The following is a 20,083-nucleotide window of genomic DNA, read 5'->3' on the forward strand; positions in this document are numbered from 1 at the left end:
GTCAGTCCAGAAGTATTTATTTTCCTTGATGCTGATTGGCTGTAACTCCAAAAGCAGAGATATGGAAGTGTTTAGACGGTTAACGCATTAATGCATTTTAAGATATATCTGGTGTTTGAACTACTAAAACAAGAAGTTCAAAGCATTTTTAAAGATGGGTCCCAAGGTTTCAATGTGGAAATAGAGGCAAAGTTCCAATAGTCATCGAAACGATTGAACTGAAACAACCTCTGATATCTCTGTGCAGTCACAATAAGCACAGCTAAGTTAAGTGAAAGGGTAGGATAAAACGGAAGTAGGAAGGTACCAAATAATAAAAAGTTGTGGAAAATTGGAGTGCAAAGAGTGAAAACTGGTCCTCACATCAAGAATCAGATCCACTACAACTGCACTCAGTAATGCACCAGAGTATTTTTTTCATTTCTGGAAGGAAATAGAATAATAAATACAAATCAACTCATAAAGAAGCAGCACAAGAAGAAAAAAATTAATGTATAGGCCTGCTAGACCATAAAGAGAAATCTAAAACCTGTCTTCTTACAAATGTTTGCATTACAAATGGATTGCTTTTGCAATGAAAGACTGTTTTGTCCTATTTTTTGAAAAGAGATGGGTGGCGATGCATTCTACCTGAGGGTAAGAGTTCAAAGGCAGCAAAGGAGGATGCTTTTGATCAGCTAGAAACCTCTGTGCTTTGTAAAGGGATTTCAATGCATAGATGTGCTTTAAACAGGCAGAGAGAATGAATGGCAGGATTGTCCCTTCTCCAAATATTATTTTCTGTGCTGCTCTTTAAACTGTTGACACTAGCCAAATTATGATAACATGCCGTCTGATTTTGTTCCCTTTTTCTCGATTTGATATTTTCCAGTGTAGAGGTTACCTGAAGGACCCTAAAAATTCTCACAATTAAAAATAAATTTGGCATTATTTACATCACATTATTTAATTAGGCATTTGCAATGATGAACAGTTATAAGCAACAGTTAGTTTTGGCCTAAAATGTATATCTATATAAGGTCTAGAAGGATTTCCTAAAGTTTTGGAAAGGCTTTGTTAAAGTAAGCTGAAACAAATATTTTTTTTTTGTGTGTGTGTGTCTTATTTTGTTATTTTATAATCATGTTATTTAAATAACAGTAGTTTTTTGTTTGGTTGTTTGTTTTTACCAAATTGTTTTACTCTTACTTGAGTATTTTTTTGGATGGCTACTGTTTACTTTTACTTCAGTACAAGTTGAAGTAGTACTATGCATGATTATTTGTGGAAAGCAACAACAAATATTCATAGTGGAAGACAGACCCCTCTTCCTCAGCATACGGGGTGAATTTCAGGTTCTTAAGACTAAAATTAAACAAGTGGGCGAGGTTTGAGACCAGCGGTGATGCATGGCGACCAATCAGATCCTCCAGAAGCAGACATACCTGAGCAGCTGCCAGAGCGCGAGGCGGGCCGGGTCGCATTTAAAACCGCTCTCCTCGCACTCAGCCGCTCATCCAGCATCAGGACACTTGTCTGCTTCTCTCAGCTTGTCATTTAAAAAAAAAAAAGAGAGAGAGAGAGAGAGAAGCAGCCATGCGCCTCCACGCCCACGCGTCGTGTCGCTCCCTCCTCCTGCTCTGTGTCCTCCTGAGGAGCTGCCAGGCCGTGGAAAATGACGCCACGGAGCGGGTGTTCTCGCACGTGAGCCCCGCTCCGGCCGCGGAGCTGCAGAGCAACGAGTCCCTGAACCGCGCGCGCACCGGAGGGCGAGGACAGGGCGGCGGTGCGGCTGCGCAGGAGCGAGTCGGTGAGTGGACAGGAAGGATGCTCTGCTCTGTTACTGCTTTACTGCAACTCCTACGTTCTGTAATAATGCCTGATTTTTATGCACAACATTAATTAATCTAACATATGACAATTCAGAGCTCTTGGTTACTTATTACTGTTGAATGTCTAAGTAGTGCTACTCTCACTTGACTACAGTTTTTGTCCGCTACCGAAATTCAATATTTCGGTAGTGGCCAAAAAAGCGAAATATTGAATTAATCAAAGCTTGATACAGAAGCATAACTCAAAGGGTGTACAAACACTTTCATCCATGTTATGTCACAATATTTGTGCTCTTTTCCATCTGAAACAGTAATAAAATGAAATCTTTCTTTCAAAACTGTAAAAAGTCAAATGGAAGAAAACAAAACCATTAATAACAACAATAATAATAATCAAACAAAACGTTCATATGAAGAGGCCAAAGCTTCTTAAATTATATTCCTGATTGTCTAATTTGTTTTAATACAATCGTTTACATATAAAACAACTATTTTGTTAACCTGAGTGAATTAGTGCCACCATCACTCCTTTAAATATCGGTTACTCAATGTGACAAATTTTATAATTATGCATGCTAGAAAAAGTTGCAAAACAATCAACATAAACAATAACATTTGCAGTAACTTTTTATAAACACCCATTGATATTCACATCAGATTACATTAAAAATCAAAATATATGCTGCATTTCTGACTGATTTATTTAAATCCTGAGGAAGAAGCAATGTTTTGTTTGACTAAAGTGTCAAAATTAAGCCTACAAAAATAAGCATTACAGAGTAACACAGCAGACATCTGTGTCTGTTGCTGGTGCCAAAAGATCACCTTTTATCTCACTAAATCAAAATTTACTTTTGCACCTCTTGTGCATAACCAAACACAAATGAGCATGTTCCAATAGACGTTTGAATATCTAAATGTATCTCAATCATAAGAGTAGTAAAATTAAGGTAAACATAAAGTAAAATTAGCATAACAAACAATAATAATAAGAAGAATATTGTCTTGAAAACTACAGATTTTAGTTTTCTAATTTTACATGTATAAATTGAATCATAAAAAGGCAGACATCAGTGTATTAGTATGCTATAGATGGCTGCAGTTCAGATGGATGAGGTTTTCTCCTTGCATCATTGTTGCCCTGCGGCTCTCCTGGTATGAGACCCTGATGGATGGGGATGTTTGGGGGTGGAGGGAGTGTAAGTAAGAGACAGGAAGACAGAGCTCATCCTAGCTCCATTCATCCAATGCTGTCACAGAGGTGTATGGAGATGCATGAATGGAGCAGGAATTGGGTTACAGCCATGGAGGGGAGAGCAGGGGGGGACAGTTTTCATAGCCTGCAGGAGTAAAAGCTGCCTGCCTGCAAAGGTGCATTCCTCCTGCTAATCCATGAATTTTCTCTTTTTGTCACCATGCTGTAATTATAAGTTAAGGAAGAAAGGTTGAGATGCTATTGACTTGCATCCTTGTCTTCATGTTTCTTGCCAGAAGCTTCAAATGGATTCCCAGCCAATGTAATGGGAGAAAACTGGAGTCAGAAATCCTAAAGGGGGAGTGTTTGAATTGTTTAAAAATATCTATAGCTGTAAAAATGGTCCTTTCTGTTCACCCACAGATAGGAGTCAGATTGGCTGCAGAGAGTTGAGGTCTACAAAGTACATCTCAGACGGCCACTGCACCAGCGTCAACCCCATCAAGGAGCTGGTGTGCGCAGGAGAGTGTCTCCCAGCTCAGATGCTGGAGAACTGGATCGGCGCGTCCCGCGGCAGGAAGTTCTGGGCCCGCCGGAGCAGCAGCCACGACTGGCGCTGCGTCAACGACAAAACCCGCACCCAGCGCATCCAGCTGCAGTGCCAGGACGGCACCACGAGAACGTACAAGATCACCGTGGTGACCTCCTGCAAGTGCAAGAGGTTCTCGAGGCAACACAACGAGTCTGGCGGCAAGTTCGAGGACCAATCCGTGCTGCAGCCGTCGGTCCTCCACAGACACAAATCCAAGAGCAAGAAGAGGCTGGGAAAGACCCGGCTGAGGGAGAACTGGCATGAGACTGAATCCTAAAGTCTGTAACGTCTTCAGATTGACTCTAAAAATAATCTTCGGGATGTTTCTCCTTTTGACCTTTGGAAGTTGTGGATTATCTTTCTGTGACTTTCATCTGACTCATGCAAAGTCAGGTAGCTAATTTGGAGACTTCAAAGTGGATTCCCAAAGATTTTTGATTTAAAAAATGTGAACAAAAGTGGATTGTACAGTCTGGAGAGTTCCATGTAGTAGAACACATTATCCCATATGGGCTGTGCATATTCTATGGAGATCTGCATCAAACTAGTGGGAAAACACCCAAACATCTTTAAAACATTAACTGTAAATAGCTGTACATATATGAAATCCCTACTCTCATTTTGAAATATGGCTGTGTTTATAAGATTTTACTCTTTAAGAAATATGATGTTTGATGTAATATATTTTTTGTTGCAATATATCTGGTGAATTCATTTGTTTAGCACCTGCAAATCTTCACTCTTGTCTTTACTTTGTGCAAAATAAATCTAACAATTGATCACATGTTGTTTCATATAGTTAAAAGCTTTAAAGCCTTTTGTAGACGTGAGACCTTACACCCTAACACATTGTACAAACGGTTAGATGAAATCAGTTTAATCAAGATTTCAACCAACAGTTTGTACAATTATTGACTTAAAAAAACAGCCCCTCCTTCAGATCCCTGGTTTTAGCCATCAGGACATAATCAAAATGTTTGATGGATGCCAGGTTGACAAAAAGCACTGTATCCCAATGGCATTTATTTGGAAAGATATCAGCAATAAGTCTAGTGAAGCAACTGTGGTTGTCCATCAATCTGAAAAATTTTATAATGTCCAAACAACTTGAAATTCATCCTTATATAATGAGTTTCAGTGCAAAGCTTTCAAGACACTTGTCTTGGTGAGGTCCTGTGCTAAGTGGGAGAGCATAAGTATCTTGGTGTTTTGTTCAAAAATTTGGGGAAAATGGAGCAAGAGATTAGTAGGCAAATTGGTGTATTTTGAAATTCACTCTAAAGTTAACAGTTAAGAAACTCAAAAAGCTTAAAATACACCTTCTATGGCCTGAACACCATCCATCCATCCATCCATCCGTTTTCTGTTCACCCTTGTCCCTAATGGGGTCAGGAGGGTTGCTGGTTCCTCTCCAGCTGCGTTCCAGGCGAGAGGCGGGTTCACCCTGGACAGGTCGCCAGTCTGTTGCAGGGCAACACAAAGACATACAAGACAAACAACCATTCACACACACACTCACACCTAGGGAGAAATTAGAGAGACCAGTTAACCTGACAGTCATGTTTTTGGACTGTGGGAGGAAGCCGGAGAACCCGGAGAGAACCCACCATGCACAGGGAGAACATGCAAACTCCATGCAGAAAGACACCGGGCCGGGAATCAAACCCAGGACCTTCTTGCTGCAAGGCAACAGCTCTACCAACTGCACCACTGTGCAGCCCTGGCCTCAACACATTTAATATTAAAATTCATCACTGTATATTTAGAGAAAACCTGGACAAAAATGTCAGGAGAAAGAAAGCGAGAACAAGGTTGAATCTGAATGAGCCACAAAACATCTGGAACAATGTATAAAAACAAAATGCATGAGCATAATGCACAGCAAAGTGTTTAGCTAAAATCAAAGTCAGGAAATCAGCACAAACACCAGACATCAGCTGTCAGGCCTGAAACAGAAAGGTGATGATATGGGTTTGTCTTCTAGCCACAAAACATGGACACATTGCAGTCATTAAGCCAACCATGTCCTCCTCTGTTTATCAAAGTATTCCAGAGTCAAATATGAAGCTATCTGTCCAATAGCTGAAGCCCACACTAGGTCATCAACAGGACATTGTTTCAACACACAGCAGCATATTTACAACAGATGACTGAAAAATTGAAACAATGTGTTGCAATAGGGCTGATTGAACTGGATTGAAAAGCTGTAGCTGGACCACACAGAAGCTAATCAGAAAGAGTTTTAGTAACTTAAGGTGTTCTCTGTTTTTTGTATTTTGTGCGATGCCTTTGTTTACCATTTTATTTTTAGTTTTTATTTGCATGTGCAAAAAATAAAATCAATGAGACTGTAAAAAAAGTGGCTAAATAATGCTTGTGTGGAATCTGATGTACACTTTAGATTTAAATAGTTTCAGATTATGGTTGATCATATTTAATATGTTCTGACTCAAAATCCAAAAACTGAAGCAGGATGTACTTTTTACACAAAGTAAATAGAAATGTACTATGTCAACATAAACAATAAAACTTAATGCATTAAGCAATTTCCGATATATTTCTGTTGGATTTTGTCTTGCAAAAACCACTGTGCCTGGAAATTTGCTACTTAAAATATCTATTTGGAGATATTTGGTGCACTGGGGGAACAGCTGCGGATTTGCTGATAAATATCTGTCAAGTTGAATTGGTAAACCGGGATAGGATTTTCAAAATAAAGTAAAGTAAAGTAAGGTAACTTCAGGCACTATGTAAATTCACAAGATTGAATTCTCTAATTGCAATACATGTATTAATTTAATTAGCAATAATAATAATAATAATAATAATAATAATAATAATAATAATAATAATAATAATAATAATAATAATAATAATAATAATCTATCCCAATAGTTACTTTTCTGAATTAACTATGGGTAGAGAGCTCAAACATGATTAACTGTCATAAATTTTGTAACATTTTTAAAAGATTTTAACAATTAGCTTAGTTTAGCTTGTTTGTTTGTTGGTTTGTTTGTCTTTGTTTTTTGCTTTGGTAATTTTTTTGCTAAAGTACATGCAAATACATTAAATTTGCCAATATTATCCACAAATAATTAAAATAAACGTAGGTGTTTTATGTGATCTGTGCTCAAGTCTTCTCCATTATTCAGGCCCAAAATAATACATACAATTTTCCAATATTATCCATAAATAAAACGAATTTTATCGTTTCTTATAATCTATGCTTAATCTTTTTTCGTTCTCCAGGCCTTTAATCCGAAATGCACATTGTCTTATTTTGAAAGGTTAGAGCGGAAGTACTACCATTGCAGCGTTAGCTTCACATCGCGGTTATATTCGCAGCTTCTCCATCCACGCTACCTCAGTGCCAGACATCCTGCCCGTCGGTCAGGAATGTGCAGGTTTTGGAGAAACCTCCTTTGACACCCCTTTTACACCTCCAACCGTAAACAGATGGAGGTCAGTCCCGTTTATATGCAGAGTGATGACAGTGAACAGGACAGGCCCGCTTATCCCCGGGTTTTCCCAACAGGCGAAGCCCGGAAGAGCGACCACCTTAAGGCGGGACTCTGCGTGGACTTCCCGGTGTCGGTGGTTCTTCCGGCCGGCGGCACCGGAGAGAGAACCGGACTGCAAACACCAAAACAGTTCTGTCCGTTTCTGGGTAGACCGCTCATAAGCTACACTGTAGAGTCCTTTGAGAGGTAGGAAAATAAATTACGATAAATCCCTTTTAGTTATAAAACACAAAGAAAACTGTTGGAAATATAGTTACCTCTTTGACAGGGATGGTTTTACTAGATGTAAGGCCCAGGGGCTAAAAAAAAATGTTCCACCCCCAACATCTCAAACTGCATTTATTATTTTCTGCAACCATTCACAAATCAATCAGAATCCATAAGGAATTAGGAAAATTATTGAGACCAAATATACAAATCCTTTGTCTTTCCAAAATCAAAATATCTTTTTTTCTTTTCCCAGCATTCCCTGGTGATACAGGGAGAATATATTAAAATGTCACTGAAAGTACCAGAAAAAAAGGTCCATTCCATCCATTTTGTCTGGGTATCACAATAAAATTAATGAGCACAGACAACTGATGATCAAGATTATGTTGATTGAGAAATATTAAAATTCTGTTTTTCCTATTGGTGGCTGCATCATAGATGCAAGTAGGTTCTGCAGATACTAACAGGCTTTAGTGTGTCACTGATGACAAGAACAATGTTAAGAATCATTGTTGTGTTAAACGAAAGTCACCTAAAGATAGAAAATGTATGAAGTTGTTTGAAAAGAAACACTTTTGACAATATTTTGGGAATTACATCTTATGTTTGTACAAAGCAACCTATCTTCTCAAATGAGCAGTACCAATATCACACATGACCTTATAGACCATATAAACCTTTATTCAGAAGTTAGAAAATAAAAAATCATATAAAAAAAAAAGGCATGTGTTGACCAGCTAATATTTTTAGTTGTCAGAATAAAATTACTACAGCAACCAGAATATAAAATAGTGCGTGTATTTGGTTGAAAACCTTGAGCCGAGAGTTTTAATTTTCAGTCATTTTTAAAGCCTGCCTAAACATAAAAAGACTACTGGACAGGTGGCCAATTCTGGTTTAAAATGAGTACAAATAATAAATAATTTTGATTTTACATACTAACCATGCAGAAAGTACTTCAGTTTAATAACGATAGCAAGATTGCAGTTTTTTCATTATTAATGTTGTCAACATAAATAGACCGTGTTACGAGAAATCTCCAGTATTTTCTGATCGGACTTTGAAGTTTTTTTTCCCCCCTCACATCCTGGCATGTTTAACCATGGCATTGTTAGGTTTGTCAGGAAGTACTCCAGGGTGTGTGTTTGCATGGAAGGAGTTTGTTTTATTCAAGGATTACCTTTTACAAGAAACGTAAGTGGCTTGTTTTGTGTGTTTCAGGATGCTTTGATCGTGCCTTGGCTGAAGTGTCCTGTTTTGGATGGCTTTTATTAGTCACATAACTGCTGGGGGGGGATACTTTGATTAAAGCAGAACCATATAGTGTTATAAACGAAACAAAAGCAAAGGGTTGTTGTTTGAATGAAATTTAGCAGTGGTTTCGCCGAAAGTAATTTAAAAAACATCAACATTGTAAATTAAAGAGCCAATGTAGATTGATTTAAAGTAAGAGAACATTAACTCTAATGCTTGCTGGTGGAATATATAAGTTTTTGTCTTTGGCAGACAGGCGGTCATATTTTCAACACTTTTCAGGGGAAATGAAATGAAATGAAACAGAGGATGTTTACATTGCATCTCAATCCCTGGCTGATGATAAAAACTATTAAAGCAACAACTGGTGTTGATCAGATGAGTCCTATTTACCTGTTGATTGTTGCTTACTTGTCATGAAGCGAGTTATAGGAAAGAGGCATTATAAAACTGATTCAGTGATCAACTTTCTGAGGAGAAAAGTCAGGATCACGGTGAAATGATGGCGTTAAAAAAATCCAATCTGAACCCTAAGTGTCCGCATAGTTTCATATGAATGTAGCATAGTTTGTAGATGATGGAACAGATCAGATCCAGTATCGGACCAGATGCCACCAATCCATCCTAGAGTTCATATTTTGGCTGCACAGTTTGTCCAGGCCTTTTGCGGCCCTTGGACTGATTTTATTTGCGGCCCCTGACTGAGTGAGTTAAGAATGATGCAATTTTAACCCCCCAAGCACAAATGATTGATTTAAATTAAGCCTTTTTATTTTTAATTTGTGCAAAATGATCATAACTTAAATTTGGAAATACTGGCTACAATGAAATTAATACATTTTGTAGTTTTTTCAAGCTCATTTTACAGACTTTTTTATATTTATTTTTGCAAATTTAGCACTTTAATACTCTTGCCGTGTTCACGGAATAAACTTACATTTCGTTTGGCTCAAGGACAGTTTTACTCACTAGAAAATAAATGATGAAGTGAAACTCATAATTTATTTTGAGTCTTTAAATAACCAGGATGTTTATTTTATCCTGCAAGCGCCACATCTCTCTTGTGACTTTAACTCAACATTTCCATTAATTTATTAGAATTTGCTAAATGTAGGATGGGTTTTCAAAGAAAAAAATTTTTTTTTCAGAATTGACCTATTTTTTAATCCAGACATAAAAAAATTGAAGACTGGATGTTTTTCCTTTAGTGAGGAATAATAAAAAAATCTCATTACTTTATTTATTTAATCATGTTAATGCGACTTAGTTTTTTTATTCAGAAGGAAAAAACACATTTTTCTGGCCCGCAAGTTCTTCTGACTTATTAATTTTGCCCCATATGACAAAAAGTTTGGACACCCCTGCTGTAGCAAAAGGCAGTTACTCAGATCCAGCTGCTGTGTAGCTGGATTTGTTCTGTGCCTCCTTCTATCCTTTTTCATTTGCTTCATTCTTGAAGGGTGTCGTGGATCCAAACCATTGTGGTTGTTGTTGCGAAGGAAAACATTGGCTTGATGATGGACATCATCCAACGGTTCCAGCACCAGAAGGTCCTAGTGGCACCCGGCGGCTCAACTCGTCACAGGTCCATCTGCAATGGAGTCGCAGCTCTGGGGGAGCAGCGGAGGCCGGCGGCCCACAAACCCAAGGTGGTCATCATACACGACGCTGTCCGCCCGTTTGTGGACGAGGACTTCCTGCACAAGATAGCGATGGCTGCCAAGGAGCAAGGAGTGAGTGCAGAAAAAGTTAATTTAATAAATACAGACTTTTGGATGGGTATTTATTGTATTGTTTATGATTTATTGTAAAAAAAATGTATTACCAGGGTAAGATTTTGATTTATCATTGTCACAATAAATTCCAATTAATGTTTAAAAACCCCTAGAACTGTTCATATTGTCAGGATTATTATAAAAGTGCAGAAATTATTCATGTAGGAATCTGAAAAAAGGATAAAACTTTAAGTCCATATCCCCACCGCTATACAGATTAAATTAGGAGGAAAATAAAAAAAAATGAATAAGATTTCATCCACACGTCCATCTGCATGGACCTAATTTGAGTGTTTATTGGAAGCTTGGATTTATTAGTCAGATGATTGTTCTGTGTTCAAGGCTCAGCAAATGGAAAACTGATGATGTCAGTAAATTTCATTTTTCCAAGGGACAAACAGTGCAGAGACTCAATGTAATCCCTGTGCAAATGGAGAAACAACCCTGAAAGCCACTCTGACTTCCTCACGCTTGGAGAGAGCTGTGCAAGCTAAATTAAATCCTGACTGGAGCTCAAACTTCATCTACTATTGAGCCTTGAGCTGAAAACCAGAAAGGGTCAATTGCAGAAACAAGTGGAAACAAATCCGCAGTGATTAGCTGTCCCAGATTCAGACATTACATGGGAAAGCAGGGTGTCAGCACTTCTAAAGTCTTAAAAGGTGTTAGATTCATTTTAAAAAGTAAGTTGTCCTTAGATACATTAATCACAGGTCGTAAATGATGGCTGTAGGTTTTATGTATTTTTTTCTCTTTTGTCTTGCTGGACTTTTCGGCCAGACACAAGTTTGAATCGCACACAGACATTTTTATTGCATTCTGCGACTCAAGACAAATGAAGCTACCAGTAACCAGGTGCTAATCTGTGCACTCTTGCTAGCTAACTAGGAAGCTAGCAAGGTTTTTGCGTCTCTCACGGCGAAGTTCTAATTTTGTATTACCAACCTGGAGCATTATGGCAATTTACTGATTTCTTTTTTTTTAATTCCTATCACGACACATTTCTTAAGCTTCTTAAAATGATCTTAAAAGTGTTAATTTGAGTTTGTGAAACCTGCAGAAACCCTGGGACTTGAGCCTAATCTTTTACCTGTTTCTGTAAACATAAACAAACCAATCACAAAGCCACTCCATAGCCGACTGAAAGAGCTGAAAGAAAACAAACAAACTGGTTTCATGATTCTAGCTCATTTGAACTGGATTAATGCATCATTTCATGATGACAAAACATTTAGATATATGGATGATTTATAGTTAAAGCTCAACATGATGCAGGATCCTGTTGAAAGGATACAGGTTATTAAAAGAACATTCACAGATCCCGGCATTTCTGATGTGTCTGAGCTGTGAGGTGAACTCCCACAGCAGGTGGTCTGGTCCTTATTATCTCAGCAGCACCTCACCTCCTGATCCCTTTTTTGGTAAAAGAAGCAGATTAATTTCTACCTCAAAAGCTTGCAGAACTTTTTGAACATAGTTGGCTTCCCTTAACTCTACCATGCACCCACAAAGCTAGACCAGAAATGTTTCATTAGAAGCAGGGCATGCACATTTGCTATTTTGTTATAAATCATTATATAACTAGAGGCGTAAGTCAACTAATATGTCATCTAGTAACTATTTTAATATTTTTTCTTGCGTTTTCAATCAAACCACCCTTCTGTGGATTTAAATTTTATTAAACTGCATCTCAGTGATCCGCTGAGCTGCATTTAAGAACCCTGCGTAAACTTATTGGACGGGCGGTTCGCTCACACTGGAGCAATCCGGTTTTATTACTAGGATTTGCGGCGATGTGTTCTGAAGAATCTCAGCCTGGTTGTTGCGTTTTGTCGAAATCCTGTTGCAGATAGAGAATTTTAAATCAACTGTAATAAAAACTTAAAATATAGAGAGGTGCTAAAATCTCCTCATCTGTGTTTTCTTCAGCTTCTCCATATATCGCAGCACTAGTCGTAGTTGTGATGTAACGTTAAACAAATTAAATCTTGGACTCTCACTCCGTCTGAGCCTTATTTAATTTTTCTAAAAGCACAAAATCTTACCAAGTATTTTTGGTTTAGCTTCTGGTGCAAATGTCGTTGTACATTTGAAATAAGACAAAATTAACTTAAAAGTAACTTTTGAGCAAGATACAGAGGCTTGTTTTAAGTAAATAATTCCTTAATGTTGATTAAAAAGTACTAGTTCAATTGGCAGACTAATTCACTTATAAAAAGACATTATTCCTATGTTATAGGTTAATCTATCTATTTTTTCATCAATATTTAGGAGTTGTTTAATTAAATCTTGCTGAAAAGTTACTTTTAACCTAGTTTGTCTAATTTCAAGTGTCCTAAGATATTTGCACTAGGAACTAGACCAAACATATTTGGTAGGATTTTGTGTTTTTGCAGAGAGATGATAAAGCTTCAGCTTTTACTGCATGTTGTAATCTGGTAAAAGTGTTTACTAACGTCTAATTTTGCCTCTTACAAATATTTTGGTGAACATTATTTCTCTCTAAACACATTCTTGACTTAATGTTTCATAATAAATTCCAGATCCTACTGTCTTTTTCCACACAGGCAGCTGGAGCTATCAGACCACTTGTTTCCACTGTGATCGCCACAACGTCGGAGGGATACCTGGACCATTCGCTAGAGCGAGCCAAGTACAGGGCCAGCGAAATGCCTCAGGGGTTCACATATGATGTAATCTGTGAGGCCTACCAGAAGGTGAGAGCGGCTTTCTAAGTTACTGGGGTTTGATTCTTCTTTATTTTTAGTAGCTTTTTCCTTGGTCTAGAAATGTAGAAATTTTGGGACTAACATTTGCTGTGTGATTCTCATTATGACAGATTATGAAAATTGCTCCATTACAGTTCAATGCGCCGAAAGCTACAGAGTTTCAGTGTAGAGCCAATTTTACAAGGAAATAAAATCTTCTTACCGTCTTCTGTTGGAGCTCAGTGCAACATTCAGCACTGTTGACTGTGATATATTGCTGAAATGACCAGAGAGCTGAATCAAACTCTGGTAGCGCACTGAACTGGTTCAAGTCTTACTTAAAAAAAACATTGTTTCATTGGAGTGAACAGAAGTTACATGCAGGGTATGGTTGTTATAAACAATTATTTTAGTAATCGAGTATTCTAATAATTAATTGAATAAAAAATTTGATAAAGTAAAATATTTGTTTCCCCCAGAATCCGGTGGTTGGATGCCAGGGCAGTCATTCGTCCAGCGGCCCGTCGTGTTTTCAAGTTAAAAAATGTCTAAAGTTGACAGGAAATTTAAAAATATCACTTGATAATTATGTGTTACCCAAAGATTGGAAGATTAACACCTGAACACCAACTATAAAGTCATTTTAAAAAGATTTAAATAAGTAAAGCTTGGTGGCCCGCCAGGCTTATAATGCACTGGGGGAAATGCTGAGCAGATTGGCCCAATTTTTCATATTGTTCCGATGACACTGGAAAACAAATCACACGCTAAACATTCAAAATCCCCTTTTGAAAGATAATAAACCCTTAAATTACCCTTAACCTTTAGGTTGGCTCGTCTGAGTGCAGTTTTATACGTCTACCTGCGTAGAAGAGAGAATTTACGTAGGTTGATCTGTGCAGGATCCCCACAGAAAGAAAAGGCTTTGTGTCCTTAAACCTCGACAATCGAACTGAAACTACAGATGCAGAAGTCGACCGTATTTGTCTTTCAGACATTTGGAGTTTGCGATTTCAGCCTTGATCTCTGCTTTGAAAGACGCGGCAAACGTTTAGCTCACAGCTGAAGTATGCCTTCAGCTGCGCCATTTGTCTGAAGTTATTTTTACTACTGGCACGCACAGATCTGCAGATCGCTTTGAAAGCTCCATTGGCTCCAACATTTTTAAGAAAATGAGCTCACTCTGGTGCTGCAGTGTCACAGATAGTCAGGTTGCAGAAAGACACACTGTCGGCTCTGACTGCGTGCCCCTCTCCTCCTTCTCCACCTTAACAAAAATTCGAAAGTCTAAGGTGTCTCTCAGGTTAAGACTGTAGGACATACTCATAAAAAATCTCAGCGCGCGTCAGATTTGGAGCTTGACGTCCATTCAGAGCTGAAGAACTGAGGAGTGAAAAGACAAAAGGAGGGACACTTTATCCAGTATTCTGGGGGGGCTTTTGTATTTAGAGAAAATGCTAAAGGTTAAATTACCTCAACACAGAGACCTTTTTTTTTCTCCTCTACAGTTACACAGACGCTGAAGGAAAAGGACCATTTATTATCTATTTTATCACTCAAATATTATTTAACATCAGTTTAAACTCAACAAAATACCAACCTACTCACTGACTCACAATACATTAAACCAGGGGTGTCCAAAGTGCAGCCTGGGGACCATTTGTGGCCCTCTAAAGGATTTTGGGTGGCCCAAATGGAGCATAGCTGGTTGATGCAAATGGACACTTTTTCAATTTAAAAAAAATAAATAAAAAAATAAATAACATCTAATTTAAAAAAAGTATTAGGTACCAAAATCTGATTCCCATTTCTTTATGAGACTTTTGCATTTATTTAAATTTTTAAGTAACTGGAACCACAAACAATGTCCTTCTATTTCTCAAAACACAAATCTTAGAATCAACGCACAAAATGTAGAAACTGTGAGTCTTTTTGTATCTGCACATCCATTTTCTACAAACATCTGACCATTTTCTTCATTTGAATACAATTTTACTTGATTAGATTATTATTGATCAGCTAAAATAATAATAAAAACAACACACCAAACACTTATTTTAAGATATTATAAAGCGACATGCAGTTTTTGCGGCTCCAATAACTTTCGAATTGTTCATTTTAATATAACTGAAATTGTTTTGATTATTATTGAGCAGCTAAAATAAAAAATATAAAACTAAATAAATAAGAAAAACACACCAATAGTTTGTTTTAAAATGTTATAAAAAAATAAAGTCCAATAATTTTGGCCCGCATGGCAAAAAGTTTTTACACAACTGCATAAAATACTTCCTTCATCGAGTTGTAGCCACAATGGCTTGCCAAAGTACTGGTACCTGTTATACTTCCTTCATATTTAAAACTTCAGGCCTCAGTGTATTTTAGTTGGTTTTTCTGTGGCAGATCAAAACCAAAGTGCATAATTGTGAATTAGAAGGAGGCATTTGTAATCGTCAATACTTAACGTTTCACTGCAATTACAGCTGCGAGTCTTTTGGTTTCAATTTCCACATCTAGAGGCTGAATTTTTATTTTCAAGGCTTACTGCAGACTCTCAGTCGGATTTAGGAATGGATTTTTTTTTTATTTATTTGTTTATTTTCATTTACCCTTTAGTTAAACAGACATTATGGTTAACTTTTTTTGAGAAAGATCTGACCAGGAAGAAACCAGGTGGAAGATTCAATCTAAAAGTTTCACATTGCAAAAATGTTTGAATAGAAGTGTAACTTTTAAAGAAATCTTAAAAGTTTAAGAAATCTTTAAATGAGTCTAAAATCTCCCACAGAGACCAAACATTAAGCGTTTGTGCAGCTCCTCTACTCCTCTATTTGGTAGAAAATGCAGTTTGACCAAATTTATGGAAATTTAACCTTCTCTGAGAAGCCAAGTTGAAAATCACAGTGAGAGCAAGCAGAGCTGCACAAGTTCAGGAAAACATGGACTCGCAGCTCTTTTTTCTGAAACATTTGATTATGTGAATTACATCACTTTTCGTGATCACTTTTTTTTTTTCTCATTTTCCTTCATCACCTTTATCAGCTTTAAGATCACAGTTATGCTGAACTTGCATGCAAGAAGCTTGGAACATAATATACCAAATTCTCCTGTCTGTAGTGACTGCAGTGTTGCCTCTGAATGCATCAGTGACATGAAGTAATTACTTACTTTCCTCACTTTTACTGTATTTTTGCAGCTTATATATGTACTTCAGGTTAAATGTGCGCACATGTTCTGCTGAGTGACGGAGACAAGGAGCCACAGCATCACTTAAAATAATAATAATAATAATCATCCTGAATCGTTTAAGGTCTAGTAAAATGATGTGGTTAAAAAGGCCTTATTTAAAAACAGTCTTGGACATTTTCAGTGTTAAATCTGAAAGATAAGAGAGCTGTTATGAGGCCAAGAAGATTTGATCGGCCAAAGAAAATGGAGCTCTCTGATGTGAAAAATGTGGCGACAGCAGCGTCATGTTCTGAGCATTTTCTTTGCAAGCTCTGCCACTGATCACTTTGCAGACAAATAAATCAAATGGAAAAGATTATTGTGAAGTTTACGATGTAGCATACAGAGCAGATTCTTAAAGTTTACCAACAAAATTCAAATAATTGGTTGAAAAATTAGTGAAGATTTTGATGTTCAGTATTATTAAAGCTGAATCAAATTTTTTAGTGGATAAAAAGAGGTTTTATTCACCAAACATTTCCAGGTTGATTTATGCTGCAACTCAAGTATTGTAATAATCCTCAGGACGTTAGAGCGTCTAATTAAGCCAAAGAATTTACAAACACTTACAAAATTTGCCCCCTAAGTGTTACCGTGAACCGTTTTATCTTTTCTGCCAAGCTCTTCTCATACTTCAGAACCATTACTCATGTAAAGAAGTACTTTATAAGAATTAAGACACATATTTTGTTGTTGACAATAATTTCAATAATTTCATAAATTGCACCGTCCATATGGCCCCTCTGCAGTGCAGCGAGTCAGACTTCGAGTTCGGTACCGAGTGTCTCCATCTTGCTCTACAGTACTGCGGCACCAATGCCAAACTCATCGATGGTCCGCCAACCTTGTGGAAGGTGAGCGTAAAAACAACCTGCTTTGGGATGGTACTGATCCGTTAAGTGACATTTTGTACTGTTTAATGAACAGAAATGAAGGTTTTTGAATTTTTAAATAGTTTTTCTTTGTAAAAAGTCAAAACCCAGACCATGCTTTGTAAAAAAGTCTTTATATGCTGACATTTAGTGAATAGAAATAATTCTGGCAATCTCAATTTAACAAAAACAAATCAGATATCATTTAAAAATCTATGTATTTTTTAGCACTTGAACCACACTTGAACTTAAAGAACCTGAATCTGTGTGTGGGACCATTCATTGGAGTAAATGGGGATTTTAATGATTTATGATTGTTTGATTTAGCACCTTTATCAGCTCAGGTTTAAACGTCTGTAGCTTAGAGGCAACATTCCACCCTTGTGAGGGTTTTAGGACAAATATCTCAAAATCTGAGGAAATAATTTGAAAACATTTCAGCATGGTTGTGTGTGAATGAACTACTTTTGTTTCTACTTTGACTAAGCAACTTTTTGTCCGTCAGGTGACCTATAAATGGGATTTGGCTGCTGCAGAGTCCATCATCAAAGGTGAGTTTCCGTCCTCGTAACCTTTCTTTTTACACGGCCTGTTAACCCTCTGAGGTCGACGCCCGCCCTGTGGCGGGCATGACGTCATGCATTTAAAAGACTTCTGTATAAAGAAAAGACGCCGTGCGAAGTGTGCATTTCATTTCTGTTGGACAGTGGAGACTTCAAACTTTGTAAAAGTAGTGGTTTTATATTGATTTTGTTTTATATTTACTTCAAAATAAAACCAGGAATATGATCGATCATGTTAGCCATAGCATAGTGCGCATTTTACGCACGTTGAGTGCAATCGCGAGTTGTTTTACGACCAAAAACTGAACGAATGCAACACGAAAGCCATTTTTTCGAGTCCATGCGTAAAATGCGCACTATGCTATGGCTAACATGATCGATCATATTCTTATTTGGAAGTAAATATAAAACAAAATCAATATAAAACCACTACTTTTACAAAGTTTGAAGTTTCTACTCTCCAACACTAATGAAATGCACACTTCTCATGGCGTCTTTTTTTTTTTTTCAGACGTATTTTAAATGCATAGCGTTATGCCCGCCACAGGGCGGGCGTGGACTTCAAAGGGTTAAGCAGTTCACCTGGAAAGTATTCACCGTGCTTCACTTTTTCCACATTATATGTTACAGTGTCATTGAAGGTTCAATTAAGTAAAATCTCTTTCCACAAAATTATGCACACAAATACCTCATTATCACAATGTGGAAATCTTTTCGGGATTTTTGCAAAAAAAAAAAGAAGACACAAAGAAATTAGCTTAATACTTTTAATACAGTTACAGCCTCATCTTTTTCAATGTGAGGCCACCAGATTAGCTTTTCAATTGTTCTCAAGCTCCATCAGGTTGCATGGAAGATCTCTTCAGAAATGTTCACTTGCATTCAGGTCTGGACTCTGGCTTTGGCACTCCAGGATATTCTCAGAGTGGTTCTGATCCTCTGTTGTCCTGCTGACAAATGAATCGTCGCCTCAGTCTGAGGTCAACAGCGCCCTGGGGCTGGTTTCCATACATGTCAGGATGTCTCTGAACATTGCTGCATTCATCTTTCCCTCTGTCCGGACAATTCCTGCTGCTCCAAAAAGTCCCCATAACACGATGCTGGCAACACCATGCTTCGCTGACCGTCCTGGTAATGAGCCCTGCTTCCTCCAAACACGACTCCCGGTTTTCACACCAGAGATTTCGATCGCTGTCTCATCACACCAGAATCTTGTTTCTCGCGGTACTTCAGGCACCTTTTATTAAGGACTGGCCGACCAGCTTTAGCTTCTTTTATTTACGAATAATGGAGGCCAGTGAGGTCACTGGGACCGCAGAAATGTTTCTGGATTTGGCTCTCAAGACAGACCTGTCTCAGTGGTCTAAAGACAATTCCTTGAATACCAAGCTTCGTTATTGCAAGCTCGATATTAACTCTGGGACCTTATATAGACAAGTGGGTGTCTTTCCAAGTGCCTCTAAAAATAGACCAATGGATTAAAAAAATCCACCCAGACAGTTTTTTAACAAATTAATGTTTTTTTGGTGTTTGGAAAACAAACCTTTTCAAAAGCCTCCGTATTAGCAAGGCACATTTGACTGGCTCTGCTCCGTTTCCTAGCAACCCAAATGGAGCTCCATCACTCTTTGTCAGCTGGTTTCTCTGCTGTCTGCGTTGTACAATGGCTGCTGGAAAAGACAGGTTTTAGTTGTTGACTTACCATCCAGAAACCACTTGCTGTATTATTGTTGATTTAGCAGGAGGCTCTAATTCTGCTTTTCAAAGATGTACAGTTGTATAATTGCTCATCTATTTGCAGGCAGTTTTACGTGTGAGTGTAAATGTTAAGTTGGGGGGCGTGGCCAGTAGCAGCTTATTTGGATTCAATGTGTTAAGAGACCCTAAAACATCTGAAAGTAGATAGAACTGCCCACAAAAAAAACCTCATTATCTAAGAATAATTTTGTGAAAAAATTTTAATGAACAAAGTAATTAATTAGCAAAATATCTCAAGAAAATTTCCACATTATCATAATGAGGTATTTGTGTTGCAGTTTGTAATAAGGCTGTAACATAAAATATGGAAAAATTGAAGCACTGTTGACAATTTCTGGATGCACCGTGTGTTGTTCAGAGATCTTTGTTTCTGTTGTTGAGTTGTACGGTATGCATGCATGCGTACGTGAATGGCTGACAGAATAAATGCCCTGAAGTGAGCAGAGCTGGGTGGCTTTGTTTCTTTTTGTGTGGTCTGCAGTTAGCAGTCAATAGGTGACAATAAACCAGAATGACCCGTCACCATTCTCTAACGGGGGAAATTCTTTTTAAACATTGTTTGGCCTGAGATGAAGAGGGCGGGTGGAAGCAGA

The 20,083-nt window shown here is 37.7% G+C and overlaps 2 protein-coding genes across 7 annotated transcripts in view; both read left to right on the forward strand.

Annotated features, from left to right (window-relative positions):
* Window positions 1-1,407: 1,407 nt before the first annotated feature.
* Window positions 1,408-4,382, forward strand: sostdc1a (sclerostin domain containing 1a). Its single transcript, XM_044116279.1, has 2 exons — window positions 1,408-1,789; window positions 3,430-4,382. The coding sequence occupies exons 1-2, from the start codon at window positions 1,576-1,578 to the stop codon at window positions 3,873-3,875; spliced, it is 660 nt and encodes a 219-aa protein (XP_043972214.1). The 5' UTR covers window positions 1,408-1,575; the 3' UTR covers window positions 3,876-4,382.
* Window positions 4,383-6,908: 2,526 nt separating this feature from the next.
* crppa (CDP-L-ribitol pyrophosphorylase A) overlaps window positions 6,909-20,083 on the forward strand; it is an 85,920-nt gene continuing 72,745 nt past the window's right edge. For 5 of the 6 annotated variants that reach the window (XM_044116281.1, XM_044116284.1, XM_044116282.1 and 2 more), the window contains exons 1-5: window positions 6,924-7,308; window positions 10,046-10,319; window positions 12,929-13,078; window positions 17,047-17,151; window positions 17,675-17,720. In XM_044116281.1, the coding sequence (XP_043972216.1) occupies window positions 7,058-7,308; window positions 10,046-10,319; window positions 12,929-13,078; window positions 17,047-17,151; window positions 17,675-17,720 (826 nt within the window). In that variant the 5' untranslated portion in view covers window positions 6,924-7,057. Of the gene's footprint in view, window positions 7,309-10,045; window positions 10,320-12,928; window positions 13,079-17,046; window positions 17,152-17,674; window positions 17,721-20,083 lie in introns of all 6 variants that reach the window. The other variant, XM_044116280.1, reaches the window with a different exon arrangement.

The sequence above is a fragment of the Gambusia affinis genome, linkage group LG05, assembly GCF_019740435.1.
Source record: "Gambusia affinis linkage group LG05, SWU_Gaff_1.0, whole genome shotgun sequence".
NCBI lineage: Eukaryota > Metazoa > Chordata > Actinopteri > Cyprinodontiformes > Poeciliidae > Gambusia > Gambusia affinis.